We start from the raw sequence: 14,357 nt of genomic DNA on the forward strand, positions 1-14,357 counted from the left end.
GACTATAAGGTGGTTAAACCAATGTCATTGGGTTAGACATAGATGACATTATGATGCTAGATATGTAATCGAGAAAATTATTGTGTGATATTAAATTTTTAAAAGATTATTCCATTTTTAATGAAATATCAACGACTATACAGTTGACCACATAGGCATAGCCAGGATTTTTTCGGCCCTCTTTTGCCCGGGCTTCGGCCGGGTTACCTTAGTCTATATATAGTCATAAAATATTTTTACAAGATAGGAGGTTAATTTTTATAAAAAAAATAAGCCTGGAACAAATATGAAATATATTTTTATTAGTTTATATAAAATATAATAAATTACTTGTATATACATTAATATAAAAGCATGGTAATAATTTATTCCAAACAAGTATAAAAAATTTATTTATAAAAAGTAAGTAGACATATAGTTGATATTCCTCTACTATATAGAATTGATAACAAAATACTAGGTAAAATTCCACTTTTACAGAAATATTTGACAGTTAGAGGATATATTACAGTTAATATTTTAACAAATTTTACTAATCAATTCTCTTGATAATAAATATAGCAACAATTTGCATTCAATTATTTAACGCCATCTATTTATCTTAAATAAAAAATAATATTAAAAATTAATCTTCAAATTATTTAGGTTAATGATGCTTACTACCAAGTGAATGTATGGAAATATTTTAAATACCAATCTAATTTGCTAAATACCGACCAAAATTTATTAAAATGTAATAAAACCCTTATTATTTAATATATAATTAATACGGAATCACGTGGTCGAGTCCGGCCTTCTATATATCATCCCCCCAAGGATGGAACCACCAAGTTAGAATAAGAAAAAAAACATGATCATTCCCGGGATTCGAACCCGGGAGCATAGGATAAGTAAGCCAAGCTCTTGCCTTCTAGGCCATAGAGGCTTTCCAAAAATTACGATTTTTCAAATATATATTATAAATATATTTGGTAGTGCCTATCCAAATGAAAAATGAACAAAATTCAAATTTGATAGATGGTACCTTAAGGTACCAAGCATCATTAGCCAATTATTTATCCTACAATGTCTTTAGATATTTTCTGATGTCCTTATCAATATTTTATAGTTTTCTGTAAAATATATAATTCGCTATATTGGTAAAAATTACTTGATGATAATTGATAAAATTAGATATACTGTAAATCTACCACGTATAATATTCCACTGTTTGTATTGTGCTTTAATTTTTTTATTTAATTTAAGATTTAATTTTATCAATAGTTTTATAATTATCTTTTATTTATTTAGATAAATAAATTAAAATTACTCACTTTATGAAAAAATTATATTTGATATATTATATTATTTAGTAATTTTATGGATCTATTATTAATATTTATAATACATTTCACTTTTGTCTTAAGACTTATCTTTGGCTTATATTTCATTTCTTAAAAAACATTTTTGGTTCACTTTTTTTATATATAAATGCTTTTTTTCCAAAAATGTATAAATTATGATGAATATTTTATAAAAAAATATTAACCTTTACATTCTTTCTTTCAAATTATTGTTTAAGATATATGCATACATTTTTGGGGATTACGGAGTGGGGAGGGGAGGACGAAAGGGGATATTTTTTATTAGCTTAAAATGATATTCACAAAAAGTGATAAATTTCTGAAGGGGGAATTTCCCCCTCCCCCTTGGCTACGCCTAAGAGTATCTTGTGACTACTAGTGGCTGACAGAGTATCCTGTGACTACTAGTGGCTGACAGAGTATCCTGTGACCACTAGTGGCTGACAGAGTATCCTGTGACTACTAGTGGCTGTCAGAGTATCTTGTGACTACTAGTGGCTGACAGAGTATCTTGTGACTACTAGTGGCTGACAGAGTATCCTATGACTAGTGGCTTATCCTCTGACCAGTGGCTTACAAAGTAAATTACAACTATCGAAGATATTATACCCATAATCGCATATCGCTTTCTGGTCATTTAACTATAGATTAGTTTACTTTGAAATAAATTTCATATTTTTTTTTATTGATTGACTGATATATAAAAATAATGAAAACATTAGATAAAGAAATATTAATTTTAATTAAGAATAATTTTGAATAAGTATATTTGACCGAAAATTAAATATCATTATTACTATCATTAAATTTAAATTTTTGACTCAAATAATTGTGTTTGAATAAAATCGCATTCATTACAAATAATTATTTTAAGTTTACTTCTTTACCAAAAAATGCTTATAAATTTTTTTCAAAAAATAAATAATAAAATTTCACTTTATAAACAACTAATATAAATTATTATTATTGAATTGACTTATCTGATTCTTCATTATTTAACAGTCTGCACAATGGTAGACAGAACCAAATATAAAAGACAATTTAATGGAAGGCAGGGCAAAAAGGTAAGTTTAATTTGGAAAATTTTATTATTAAACGATTTATTTTTAATAATTTTATTTCTGTTTTTAACTCAAAATTTTTGAGTTTATATATAGTTACAAAAAATATATAAGTCTCTTCTTTTAGTTAAACAAATAATTTTATGGTAACAAACTTAATATTTATTAAGAAAATTAAGTTAACAAAAAAATATATATTTTGAATAACCTTTTATATAACACAAAAAATGTAAGCATCTTTAACATTTCCCTCTTTTTTAAATCTTCCCCATCGTATTTCGCTGCTTGATCGTAATCGCTCCAAATTTCCATTATTCGTCAATTGCTATCTTTGATCAAATTTTCAACATTTTGTCAATTTCAAAAAATTTCTTATATGTATATTTTATGTATTTTATAAAAAAATTTTATTTTATATTTATTTATAAATAAAAATCTTTTTAGGTCTTAGATAATATTTTTTATCTTGATTTTGTTCTTTCTTTTTTCCTCCTCTAAAAACTTGTGTACTCGGGTGTAGAATTTTTGTCGTTATTATTATAATTTATTTCTTTCATATCTGTTGCAATATTTTATTTGGAATCATGTTCGTAAGGTATTGTGGAAATTTGAAGTGCTCAACATAAGCATAGTCAATTACCTACCGTGTAATTTACTGTGCAATTTTATGAAAAAACATTTATAAATGACTAGCCAAGGGACTTTCGGAACACTAAGTAATTTATTAAAATATTTGCTTTTTCGTTAAATTTACCTTTTCATATTCTGATTTAGGCCCATTTTAAGAATTATTCTTTATATGTTTAAAATTTTCTAATTCGAACAAATCTATTTTTGGATTGGTTTATTTCTGACAAGGTGGGAAAAGCCACCAACCTTAATCCACCTACCCATTAAATTAAGGTCTTTAATTTCTAATTTTTTAACAACACTTATTATGGAAGTTAATTCAAATTTAAATTCCCTTAAAGCTTGGGAGAATCTTTTAACCTTTCCTTTTAAAGTCTTAATTAAACCTACAGATAAAAATAAAAAAACTATTTTGCATTAATGTATAAAATATAATATAGACCATTTTTATGACTTAGAAATGGAAAATTACTTTCCCTGATTTTGATAAATGCAAAATTATATTTAAAAAAAATAGACCAAGGGTATGTATGTGGAGATTAGCTTCATCTAATGATAAATTGGCTCCATTTGATGAACATACTTTTACTTTATTAAAAGAATTGCACCCTCAGGTTTTTCCTGAAGATCTTCCCATCGCTATAAAATCTAATTTAATCGAAATAGGTAAGGAAGACGAAGAAGTAATTAAAACAGTTTTATCTTTTAATAAAAACTCTGTAGGGGGAATTGACGGTTTTCGCCCCTCTTATTTCCAATTTTTAATTAACCCTAAAAATCCTTATCAATATTCATTTGTAAATTCATTGGTAATACTTAGTGAAAATATATTGAACAATGATTCCTAATTTTTGACTAATTAGTTTTCGCCTGTTTTTCTACTACAAATTCTTTTTGGCGCAAGATTAATTGCTTTTTCTAAGCCTGATGGTGGAGTTCGGCCAATTGCAATAGGGTCTTTTTTTAGGAGATTATTAGCTAAGATAATCGTTGAGCGCATCAAACCTGAGGCTTCAAAAATGTTCCAAACATATCAATTAGGCTTTGGTACTAAAGGGGGGTGCGAAATAGCCGCTCACTCTCTTCGCATATATATCGAAGATCCTCCTCCAGACGCCGTAGTCTGTAAGCTTGATTTTAAAAATGCTTTTAATTCTTTATCCAGTAAAGCATTTTTTATGAAAAATTCCCAGTTTAAGCAAGATTTGGGCCCTCTGATCTTTAGTTTAGGTATACATAACCTAATTCATTGTCTAAAATCCTCTTTTAATTTAGATTTAAACATATGGTATCTAGATGATGGTACCATTTGCGGACCTTCTAAAAATATTTTTGCAGCGATAGAATATGAGAAGAATTCTCTAAACATAGGCCTTACTCTAAATAAAGCTAAATCGGAAATATGCATTTTAAATTCAAATACTCTCAAAGTCCAAGGGTTTAAAATCATTAAAAAAAGTGAAATTAATCTTCTAGGTTCACCTTTAAGCAGTTTTTCTAACTGTGAGGTATTCGTGGAAAAATTTTTTCGAAGGCTTATTAGGACTTGAAACTATTTTATACGAAATTCCTTCACACCAGAACTTTTTTCTTTTAAAAAAATATTTATTTATACCAAAGATTTTACATATTTTTAGATCTTCTTCCTTTTTTTTAAATAATGAAATTATTAATCGTGTTTATGAATTTTTTAGAAGTTTATTAGAAAATATTTTAAATATTAAATTGGAAGATTTTAATTGGGGTTTCTCACAATTACCCTCGAAAATGGGTGGTTTAGATTTATATTCTTTAAATCTTATATCTCTTTCCTCATTTTTGGCATCGCGTTTGATGAATAACGCCATGATATCTTCTTTTATCTCTCCTAAAGACAACCTTTTAAACTCAGCCTTGACAACCTGGGTATCTTTAGCTCCAACTGAAGCTGTCTTACCCACAATATTAACACACCAATCTATTTTCGAATCTTTAATTAAAAATTTATTTTAAATAATCTCATCAAACCCCCCTTTTGGAGTATATTCAACTATTACAGAATGCTGACTGTACTAGTGGTTATGAGTGGTTGGAAGCATTACCAAGTCGTAACCTAAGTAACCTCTTATCAGATGAACAATTAAGAGTTGCCATAGGCCATCGACTTGGATGTAACATTGTTCAACCACATACATGCATCAAATGTAAAATATTAGTTGACTCCAAAGGGAGACATGGTCTAAATTGTATATATAGTCAAGGCAGGCATGCAGCAATTAACTTAGCTATTAGCCGTTCTCTTACCAGGGCCCGAATACCAAGCATCCTGGAGCCTACAAATTTATCATTAGATGATGGCTTAAGACCAGATGGCTTAACTTCGGTGCCTTGGTCTTTAGGGAAATCCTTAATTTGGGACTTCACATGCGTATCTTCTTTCCCAAAAAATTTAAATTCTAATCCGGTTGATATAGCCGAGAAAAAAAAACAATGAAATATTCCAAATTCACAAATTATATTTTTACACCGATCGTTATCTCTTCCCTTGGACATATGCCAAGCGGAACTTTAAAGTTCTTAAAAAATATAGGGGATATAACAAGAGCCCTTACATCAGAACCAAAAGAATTCTATTTTTTAAAACAAAACCTTCAAATCACTATTTTAAAATATAATTATTCATGTTTTTTGGGAACTTGTAGTCCCAATTCGGTTTTTATATAACATTGTTTTATTTTATTTTATATTTGATATGTTAAAAATATTAGAAATTTTAATATATAAGAATAAGAATTATTTCTGATTAAAAAAAGGAAGCCCAGTGTTTAAAATCATTATATGGAGAACGGTCAGTTTTTTTCTTGAAGGTTAAGGTTAAAAAGATTGCTAGATATGTAATTTTTAAAAAAGAAGTTTAATAAAATTTGATTGTTGTTTAATAAATACTTATGGTAATGCAAGCCATTTATCTTTCATTTAATATCAGTCCATCGTCCAGTCCTAATCAGTTTATAATTTACTTTTTAAAAAATAAGATAAAATTGTTATAAGATAACAAATTATGTTATTTGTAAATATAAATACTATAAATAAATTTATAATATATTTAAACAATTGATATTGTAAACAATGTTATAAAATATTTCAATTATATATGATGATATTCTCTTTATCCCATTCTGTTTGGATATCTTCAACTTCGGGAACAGATGATGAAGTAAAATAATCACTAAATCTTCTTGCTATAAGATATTGAGTAAAAAAATTATTATAAAATTTGTGCAAAAGAATGGCCTATTAGTTAATGCAAATAGCAATATGTTCAAAATATTATTAATGTCAAACAATATAACCAAAATTGACAAAATTATTTATAATGTTAAAATGAGATCTGTGATAATGAAAAGGTTAGTATTTATTTATATCGTACGAATAACAAAGATCTTTTCCTTCCTAGAGGTATGGATAAAGGCCCCAACATAGAAAAATATAGGCAACGCCAAGATGAAAGCTTGAATTGTTATCAATGGAATGTTCACTATCGCGAAATTACTGCAACCATACTTATTTTTCCACTTTTCATAGGTTTTATTCATCTAACCAAATAATATTAAGAAAATTTTTAAAAATATCTATGAATGTGAGTGTGCACATGTGAAAGAAATCAAAAGTTTCCCTAGGGTTTAAATTTTAAACTAGAATTAAATATTACATGACTCGTTTAGTATGCCTATATGATCAGAGTTTAGAGTCTGGACGAAAAATGGTTCGGGTTCTAAATACTTGCTAAAAGATAGTAGTTCTGTTTCCAGTACAGTTCCGAAAGTTCCAGATTTGGCTTTAAACTCTATGATAAAACTTGAGTTAACCCAATTGTATTATCTATAACCTATTTCTTCCTTACCCTTCTTTCCTCTAATTATATTTCATTTAAGGTAGTTAAATTCCCCAGTTAAACTCTCCAAAAAAAAATCAGTTCCATTAATACTTTATTTTTTAAAAACATGTGAATTTATCCAAAGATCAAAAAACTAAAGGAACAAAATCAATTCCACTTGAAGAGCTGAATTCGTTCCTTCCTTTAATAAATCCTATTAATTTATGAATCGGTAAATATTTTAAAATACTATAACATTTATAATTTATATACACTAACCAAATCCATTATGTCGATGCAAACATCTTTAGGCACTGCAGTATTCTTCGAATTATCATCTCCACGAGTAATGTAAAATGTATTGAGCAAGGAATATGATTCACGACAATAATTACATATAGAAAAGTTAGTTTCATTAATCTAATCATTATTTTTAAGTGAAATGAAAATTTAAAAAAATTATATTAATATTTTCTAATATAAAAATTGACCTAATAAGATATACAAAGTTATAATGTAAGTAAATAATAAAATATTATATTCAAAAAAATTCAGAAAGCAAAACACCTGGAGCTTTTAGGTTCAAAATTTATAACATAAATATTAAAAAGTTATGTTTTCATAAGAATAAATTTCAAACTTAGGAGTTAATTTTATTGAACAAAATTGTTATTGTTTTTTTCATGGTTCATCTATATATACATTTGAAAAACAACAACATTGATACAAAATGATACTTAAAGGCAAATAACATAACAATATTAATTTATCAAATTAATCATTAAACATATTATTAACAACAAACAATGAAATAAATAATAATATTATCCACAAGGCTTACTAAGTATTTACAATAATTATTCAGTAGCGCGCTAACTTTTTTGGTAGCTATAGCTAATAGCGGCTACTTTTTTTATAATTATTTTATTTTTTAGCGCGCTACTTTTTTTGAATTTTAAAAATGAAGGTAAGTGTAAACATGAAAATTTAAATATAATATCATAATTAATTATAATTTTTATGATTTATTATTTAATTTTGAAATTAAAATATAATTTCAATTTGTAATTTATATTTTCATTTGTGTTAATAATTTAAAATGTCATCGCCTATGGATATCCAAATCGTTGAAAGTGATTAAGACAATGATATTAATGAAATGGAAGATACCAGGGAAGAAAATGTTCAAAAAGCTATAATACAAATTTCCCATTTCCTAGATTTGAAAATTTTTTAAAATAAATATATAACCAAAACTGGTTTCAAATTTATTTGTTTAAAATTTAAAAAAAAATATTTCCTCAAATCAATCCAGTAGCTATAACCTCAAGAAACACCTAAAGGTAAATTGTCATTTTTACATTCTAATAATATTTATTTTATAAAACTGAGCAGGTAATAAATTGAGTATTATAGAATGACAAACTATATGAGTTTTAAGGAAATGGAGAAACATCTAAATAATTTTGGTATAGGCGACTCTACATCCAAAAAGACTAATTCAATTCAAACCAAATTAATTAATAATGCAAATGACAATATTTCTCAGAAATTGGCTGATAAAGTTATTGTTGATTTTATAATTTATACAGTTCAGCCAATGTCCTTAGTTGATAATCCATCATTTACCATGATAATTAAAACTCTATCCCCTGGTACAACACTTTTATTCCACCAGACACTAATGAATAAAATAGGAGATAACTTTAAAATGATGAAAGATGCTCTAATAGTAGAGTTATCGAGATATCAAATATATGTACCACGGGAGATAGTTGAACACATAACAGAAGGTAAAAACTTATTTATATTTATAAATTGATCTGTAAATATTTTTGAGTTTATTTGGGAATCACAGGCCATTGGCTAGACCCTAGAACTTTAAAAAGAAGATCTGTGGCATTAACCATCAAAATGATAATAGGATGCCAGACATACGATGTACTTGCAAATAAAATTATTGATAATCTATCTTATATTAAAAATATGTATATAAGATTAAATACGATTTTACCCTCAAGTGCTAGTGTCGAGATATTATTTAATAAGGCAAAACTTATACTTTCTGATCGTTGCTCTAGATTTGGGGATGATAATATTGAAATGATTTTATTATTAAAATGCAACAAATTACCATAAATATTTATTTTTATTACATAAATTTTTTTAAATCAAAACTAACTATATTTTAATATTTATAAATGTTGAATTTATAACATCCTGCAAAAAATAAAAAATTTGTTTGTAAATTTTTTTTATAAAAGGTAGCTAAAGCTACTTTTATTGATAAATAGCGATAGCGCGCCCCTTTTTTTAACATATAGAGATAGCGCACTACTTTTAAAAGTAGTGTTTAACAACTCTGTAATTATGGCATATTGAGAATAAATACTGGCAGTTCAAAAATTTATGAATTTGGTATGAAATTACCAACACATAATTCTATATTAATTGTATAAAATTCTCACATTTTTAATAAAAAATTTGCAGCAATCTATTATTTACAGGGATTTGTATTTTACTATATTTCATTTGTTATTGTTGAAATATACATTTGAAAACATAAATTAAATAGTAAAAAAATTAGGCAATTTAATAACAAATATTTTAAGAAAATTTTATTTAATTATAATGGGAAGTGTATAAGATAAAAAATTTTTTAAATAGCATTATATACTTTATTTATAGCTGTGTAATCTACTTCACAATCAAGAAAATTTTGATAATATTGATAAAAATTCTGAGTAAAATTTGTTATTGCATAATTTATTGATATTCCTGTTTGGTTATCATTATAAAATACAAAACAATCTATAATTATATAGTTTAAACAAATGATATTTAAATTAATAAAAACCAGAGCAATATGCTGATGTCCAAAGGTCATTTATAAAGGTATAACTTTTCAATAATGGTTGAACTACATCATTTTCTAAAATTTCCTGAGGGCAATTATATAAAAATGTATTATTTGTATTTAATCGTGTCAAATTTATATGTTTATCACTCTAAAATAAAATAAAAATAGATTTAGTAAAAAAATATTACATTCAATAATTTTTCATATGACTCATTATACAATATATAGGTATCTATACACTTTTGGCAATAATGTATAGGTTGAGAATATTTTATGATGCAATTATAGATGGATAATAAGGATATTTTGTAATTAACCATTAAGGCATGGCAATTCTCCGAATATTGTATATTGTTATAGTAAAAATCAGGGTTTACATACTCTATTTCTATATTATTAAAATATTTTGAGAGAGATCTTTCCATAATTGAAAATTTTATATTATATAACAAGATAAAAATAAATTTCATTTAAAATTTTTATATTATTAATAAAATAGACATATTTCATGTCACTCAAAGATTCGCCAATTCATATCATTTTTGACAGGCCATAGGACGTGATAAATATTATATAATATGAAATATTATGTAAATTTATAGATTATAATATTTTAATAACAATGCTAATATCTTATATTTTAAAGGTATTTTATATTTACAATAAAAACGAACAAAAGATAGTTTATATATATATCTTTTTTTGATAAATCGGCGTAGCCATGATTTATCCATAGTATGGAGGGAGGAGGGGGGATTTAAAATATTCCAAACTTTTATTTTGTATCTCTTAGAAAAATTTTGAGTATAATATTAAGTAACTTTATATCATTTCAGTTAAAGTTGGCTGAACAATTGGAAATACCATTCTAATATCTATGCTATATAGATCCTGACAATACTTAGTAATTCCTCAATCTTCAACCAAAATAAGAAGCCAGTTATTATGAAAATAAAATAGTCACGTGAAGTGGGCCAAGCTTATGGAAGCACTGTAACAGAAACTTAGTCAATTATTAAGTATTGCTTAATTATATTATTGTTTTAGTCAGTTGATAGAAGGTAGTAATGTTAAAAATTCCGATTCGGTTCGATTTTTAAAAATGGCACGTCAGCCAAAATAATATTATGTAAGCTTCGAGATTTGACAAATGGAGGTCCGCACCTTTCCCATCTGTGAGAGAACTCCCCATGCTTACATAATATTATTTCGGCTAAAATCCTTATCGGGCCGTTTTTTAAAAATAATAGTAGTTTAAAGTGGGAAGATATAATTGGTAAAATAAGGAAAAAATTCCAAAAGTGACATCATAACCTGCTACAGTGAAAGGGAGGATATTTTTTTACCAGATGTTGAAAACAAATAAAATGATTTTATAATATTTTTCTTTTTTCAGTGGCTTCGCTAGGAGGGGGGTGCAGGGGCTCGAGCCCTCTGAAAAATTTGAATAGCCCCCTGAAGCAAAATTATCCCCTTGAACTAAAAATAAATTTTTTTGATTGCCCATTGAATGATTTCTTTAATAATTCTATTGAGTAATATATAGATTTAACTTTAAAATTTAAAAATTAATAAGTCTATCTAAATTATTCTCAAATGAATACTATTTTAATTATTAGATTAGATTAATACTTATAAATTTTATTTTCACTATGTCAGCTTGCAATCAAATTCTCTGTTAAAAATAGAATATTAATATCACTCACTAAATATTAATTTAGCATTAACAGTTGAAGCTTTATTGACTTTTATTTTTAAATTATTATATAACCCTAATTAAATAAATATTAATTGAAAATTAACAAATTTAATATTGTAATTAGCCGAGTATTATATAACCCTAATTAAATAAATATTAATTGAAAAATTTAATATTGTAATTAGCCGAGTTCAAAATCACTAATTAACTATATTATTGATATTTAAATTTAATTACCATGCCTCTTCTTAAAAATATTTTCAAGGTCCAAATCCAAATAAGTATAAGAGATTTATTAAAAAGTAAGTAAACATATAGTTTATAATCCTCTATTAGATATAATTAGTTATAAAAGATTAGGTTAAATACCACTTTTACAGACGATTTGACATATTGTTAATATTTTAATAAATTTTACTAATAAATGTTTTTGATAATAAATATAAGTAATAAATTGCTTTCAAATATTTAACGCCATCTATTTATTATAAATATTTTTAAAATTTAACATTTTATTATTTATCCCAGAATGGATGTAATAAATTAGATAACTTTTCTTCTCTTTTTTACGTGTTTTTAGGAAAGCCATTTTTTTCTTATTTGAAAAACGAGTTAAATTTTTAATACTAGTATATTTTTGATATTATTATAAACTACTACTATTTTAAGATATAATATACCAACTAGAGGTAGTGCGACAATAATATATAAAATCTTAATTAATTTCTTTTATCATAACATATCACTCTGGTTCTTATTTTATAGTTACAAAATTTTCATTTCTAATATGGCATCCCTTCTTTATAAATAATTTAAGGCTTCAATACATTTGCATAATTTCTTCTAAGGATTTTAGTGTTTTTGTTTTATCAATTTATCTAGCATTATAAATTCTGATATAAGTTAATATAGTGAGTGTCATGGTTATGACTGCAACCAGCATCTATTATTTGTGTGTCTATGTAATTTAAAATTATTATTACAGCTGCTGAGAGCATATGATTGCATATTTTATAAACAATAATGGTCAACTGTGTAGTTGTTTATATATCATTAAAAATGGAAGATAATCTATTAGAAATTTAATATCTCACATTTTTTTCTCAATTACTTATCTAGCTTCCATCATGTCATTTAAGAGGAAGCTCTAACCACCATATAGTTTTATGATTTGAATTGGTCGTTTATATTCTCTTCTCCAAGAATTGTTGATTTGTTAGGGCCTATAAATTTTTCCTTATTAGTCCATTCTATAAAACATTGTCTAAAAATGGTAACAGAGTGTTATATTAGGTTTTTCACCTTTTGTCAATGTAAGCTGCTAATTTTATAATAAGTAGTTTTTAAAAACCATTATCAATTAAGGCATATGTATGAATTAATTAACCTTTATTATCCCTTGTGACGCATAATTTATATAAGCAATCGAATATTTTATACTGTAATAAATAGATTTTGTATTAAAAAATAATATTTTTAGAAATGTCTTATATTGTTTTAATTATTTATATGCTAGTTTATTTTGTATGCATAATATAATAAATGACAAAATATGAAATTCAGAATAATTATTCAGAGTTAGCAAAATTTTAAAAAGTATAATATATTAATATAAAACCCTGGAGACCGGGCTAAAGCGGGCTGAAGGCCCGCAAATGGGGGGTCCCCCCATAGATTTTTTTAGTTGATCCCCCTGAGATTGTAAAGGCTAGCGACGCCCCTGTATACAAATATTGATAATAAATTTTTTAAATGGCACACTTGAAATTTACAATTAAATTTAAAAAAAAAAAATTAATATAGTGATTAACTAAGAACACGGGAATGGATATCTAAGAACATCAATACGGATCATGCTGTTTTTAGAGATAGAGTTATGTTCTAGAATGATGTCTGGTGTTATTTGTTGTAGTTTTGTATTATTATGATATATATTTGTACATATATATTATAAAATGTCAATCAAAAAGAATATATTTTATTTATTAGTTATTTTATCGAGAATTGATATTCAAACACTTGGTATTTTTTTGTTTACTTTTTTACTTTTGACTTTTGATAAATATTTTATACGAGATAAATTTTAATGTTCATGTTTTATGGAAATGAAAAGAAAAACTTTTATGAGATGAAAATTATTTTAATTTGATGTTAATAATTTGATTCAGTCGGGGATTTTATAAAATGAAGAATATTGAATTGATTTTTTGAAATATATTGTGAAACAAAAAATTATATTATTATGAGATATCATTATGAGATTTTGATTGTGAAAATTAAAATATATTTTGAATAAAGAAATTCTTGGAAATTAATATATTTACATATAAAATATTAGTGCAGTGGTACCAGGATTCGTGAACACTTATTAGGGAAAAATAAGCTAATTTAAAAAAAATAGTGAATATTTTGTGAAGAGAATCTTAGATATTATAAAAGAAAAAAATTTCTAGGACCGGGTTCCTAAAAACATTAGTGGATTCCGGATATTTAAAGGTAAAAAATTTATTTTTATATTATAAATTACACAACGCAATAGTAGGATTTTTGGATTAAAATTAGAAATATATAAGATAAATTTTTAAATTTTGGATAATTAATGAAAAAATGGCTTTTTATTTTAATGATAATTATAATAAGCATAATATTAATAAAATGTCAAATTTTAAGAGTAATTTTAATAAAATTTTTTATTCAAATTTTAATAAAGTGGATATGACCAATAATGTCATTACTGCATTAATTTTTTTGTGTTTTATGTAATCTTAATTAATGAAACAATTAATAAGGAAAATAAAAAGAAGATCTCTTAAAAATAGAGAAAGTGATATAAAAAATACAAATACTGATAATATAATTCCTAAAGTTTTGGTGAAATCTTCAGATATCAATGAAGATATAAAAAATA

The 14,357-nt window shown here is 25.3% G+C and overlaps 1 protein-coding gene across 2 annotated transcripts; it reads right to left on the bottom strand.

The window, feature by feature from the left end:
• Positions 1 to 6,006: 6,006 nt before the first annotated feature.
• On the bottom strand, positions 6,007 to 10,226 carry LOC135922071 (osteopetrosis-associated transmembrane protein 1-like). 2 transcript variants are annotated; one of them, XM_065456491.1, is made up of 6 exons: positions 9,939 to 10,226; positions 9,793 to 9,898; positions 9,568 to 9,668; positions 7,170 to 7,310; positions 6,444 to 6,609; positions 6,007 to 6,255 (listed from the first exon to the last, which is right to left on the bottom strand). In XM_065456491.1, the coding sequence occupies exons 1-6, from the start codon at positions 10,218 to 10,220 to the stop codon at positions 6,158 to 6,160; spliced, it is 894 nt and encodes a 297-aa protein (XP_065312563.1). In that variant the 5' UTR covers positions 10,221 to 10,226; the 3' UTR covers positions 6,007 to 6,157. The 2 variants fall into 2 exon arrangements, with proteins under 2 accessions (XP_065312563.1, XP_065312562.1); XM_065456490.1 differs by having other exon boundaries at positions 9,568 to 9,701; positions 9,748 to 9,898.
• Positions 10,227 to 14,357: the final 4,131 nt, after the last annotated feature.

Source organism: Gordionus sp. m RMFG-2023, chromosome 1 (assembly GCF_954871325.1).
Source record: "Gordionus sp. m RMFG-2023 chromosome 1, tfGorSpeb1-WG-v2, whole genome shotgun sequence".
NCBI lineage: Eukaryota > Metazoa > Nematomorpha > Gordioida > Chordodea > Parachordodidae > Gordionus > Gordionus sp. m RMFG-2023.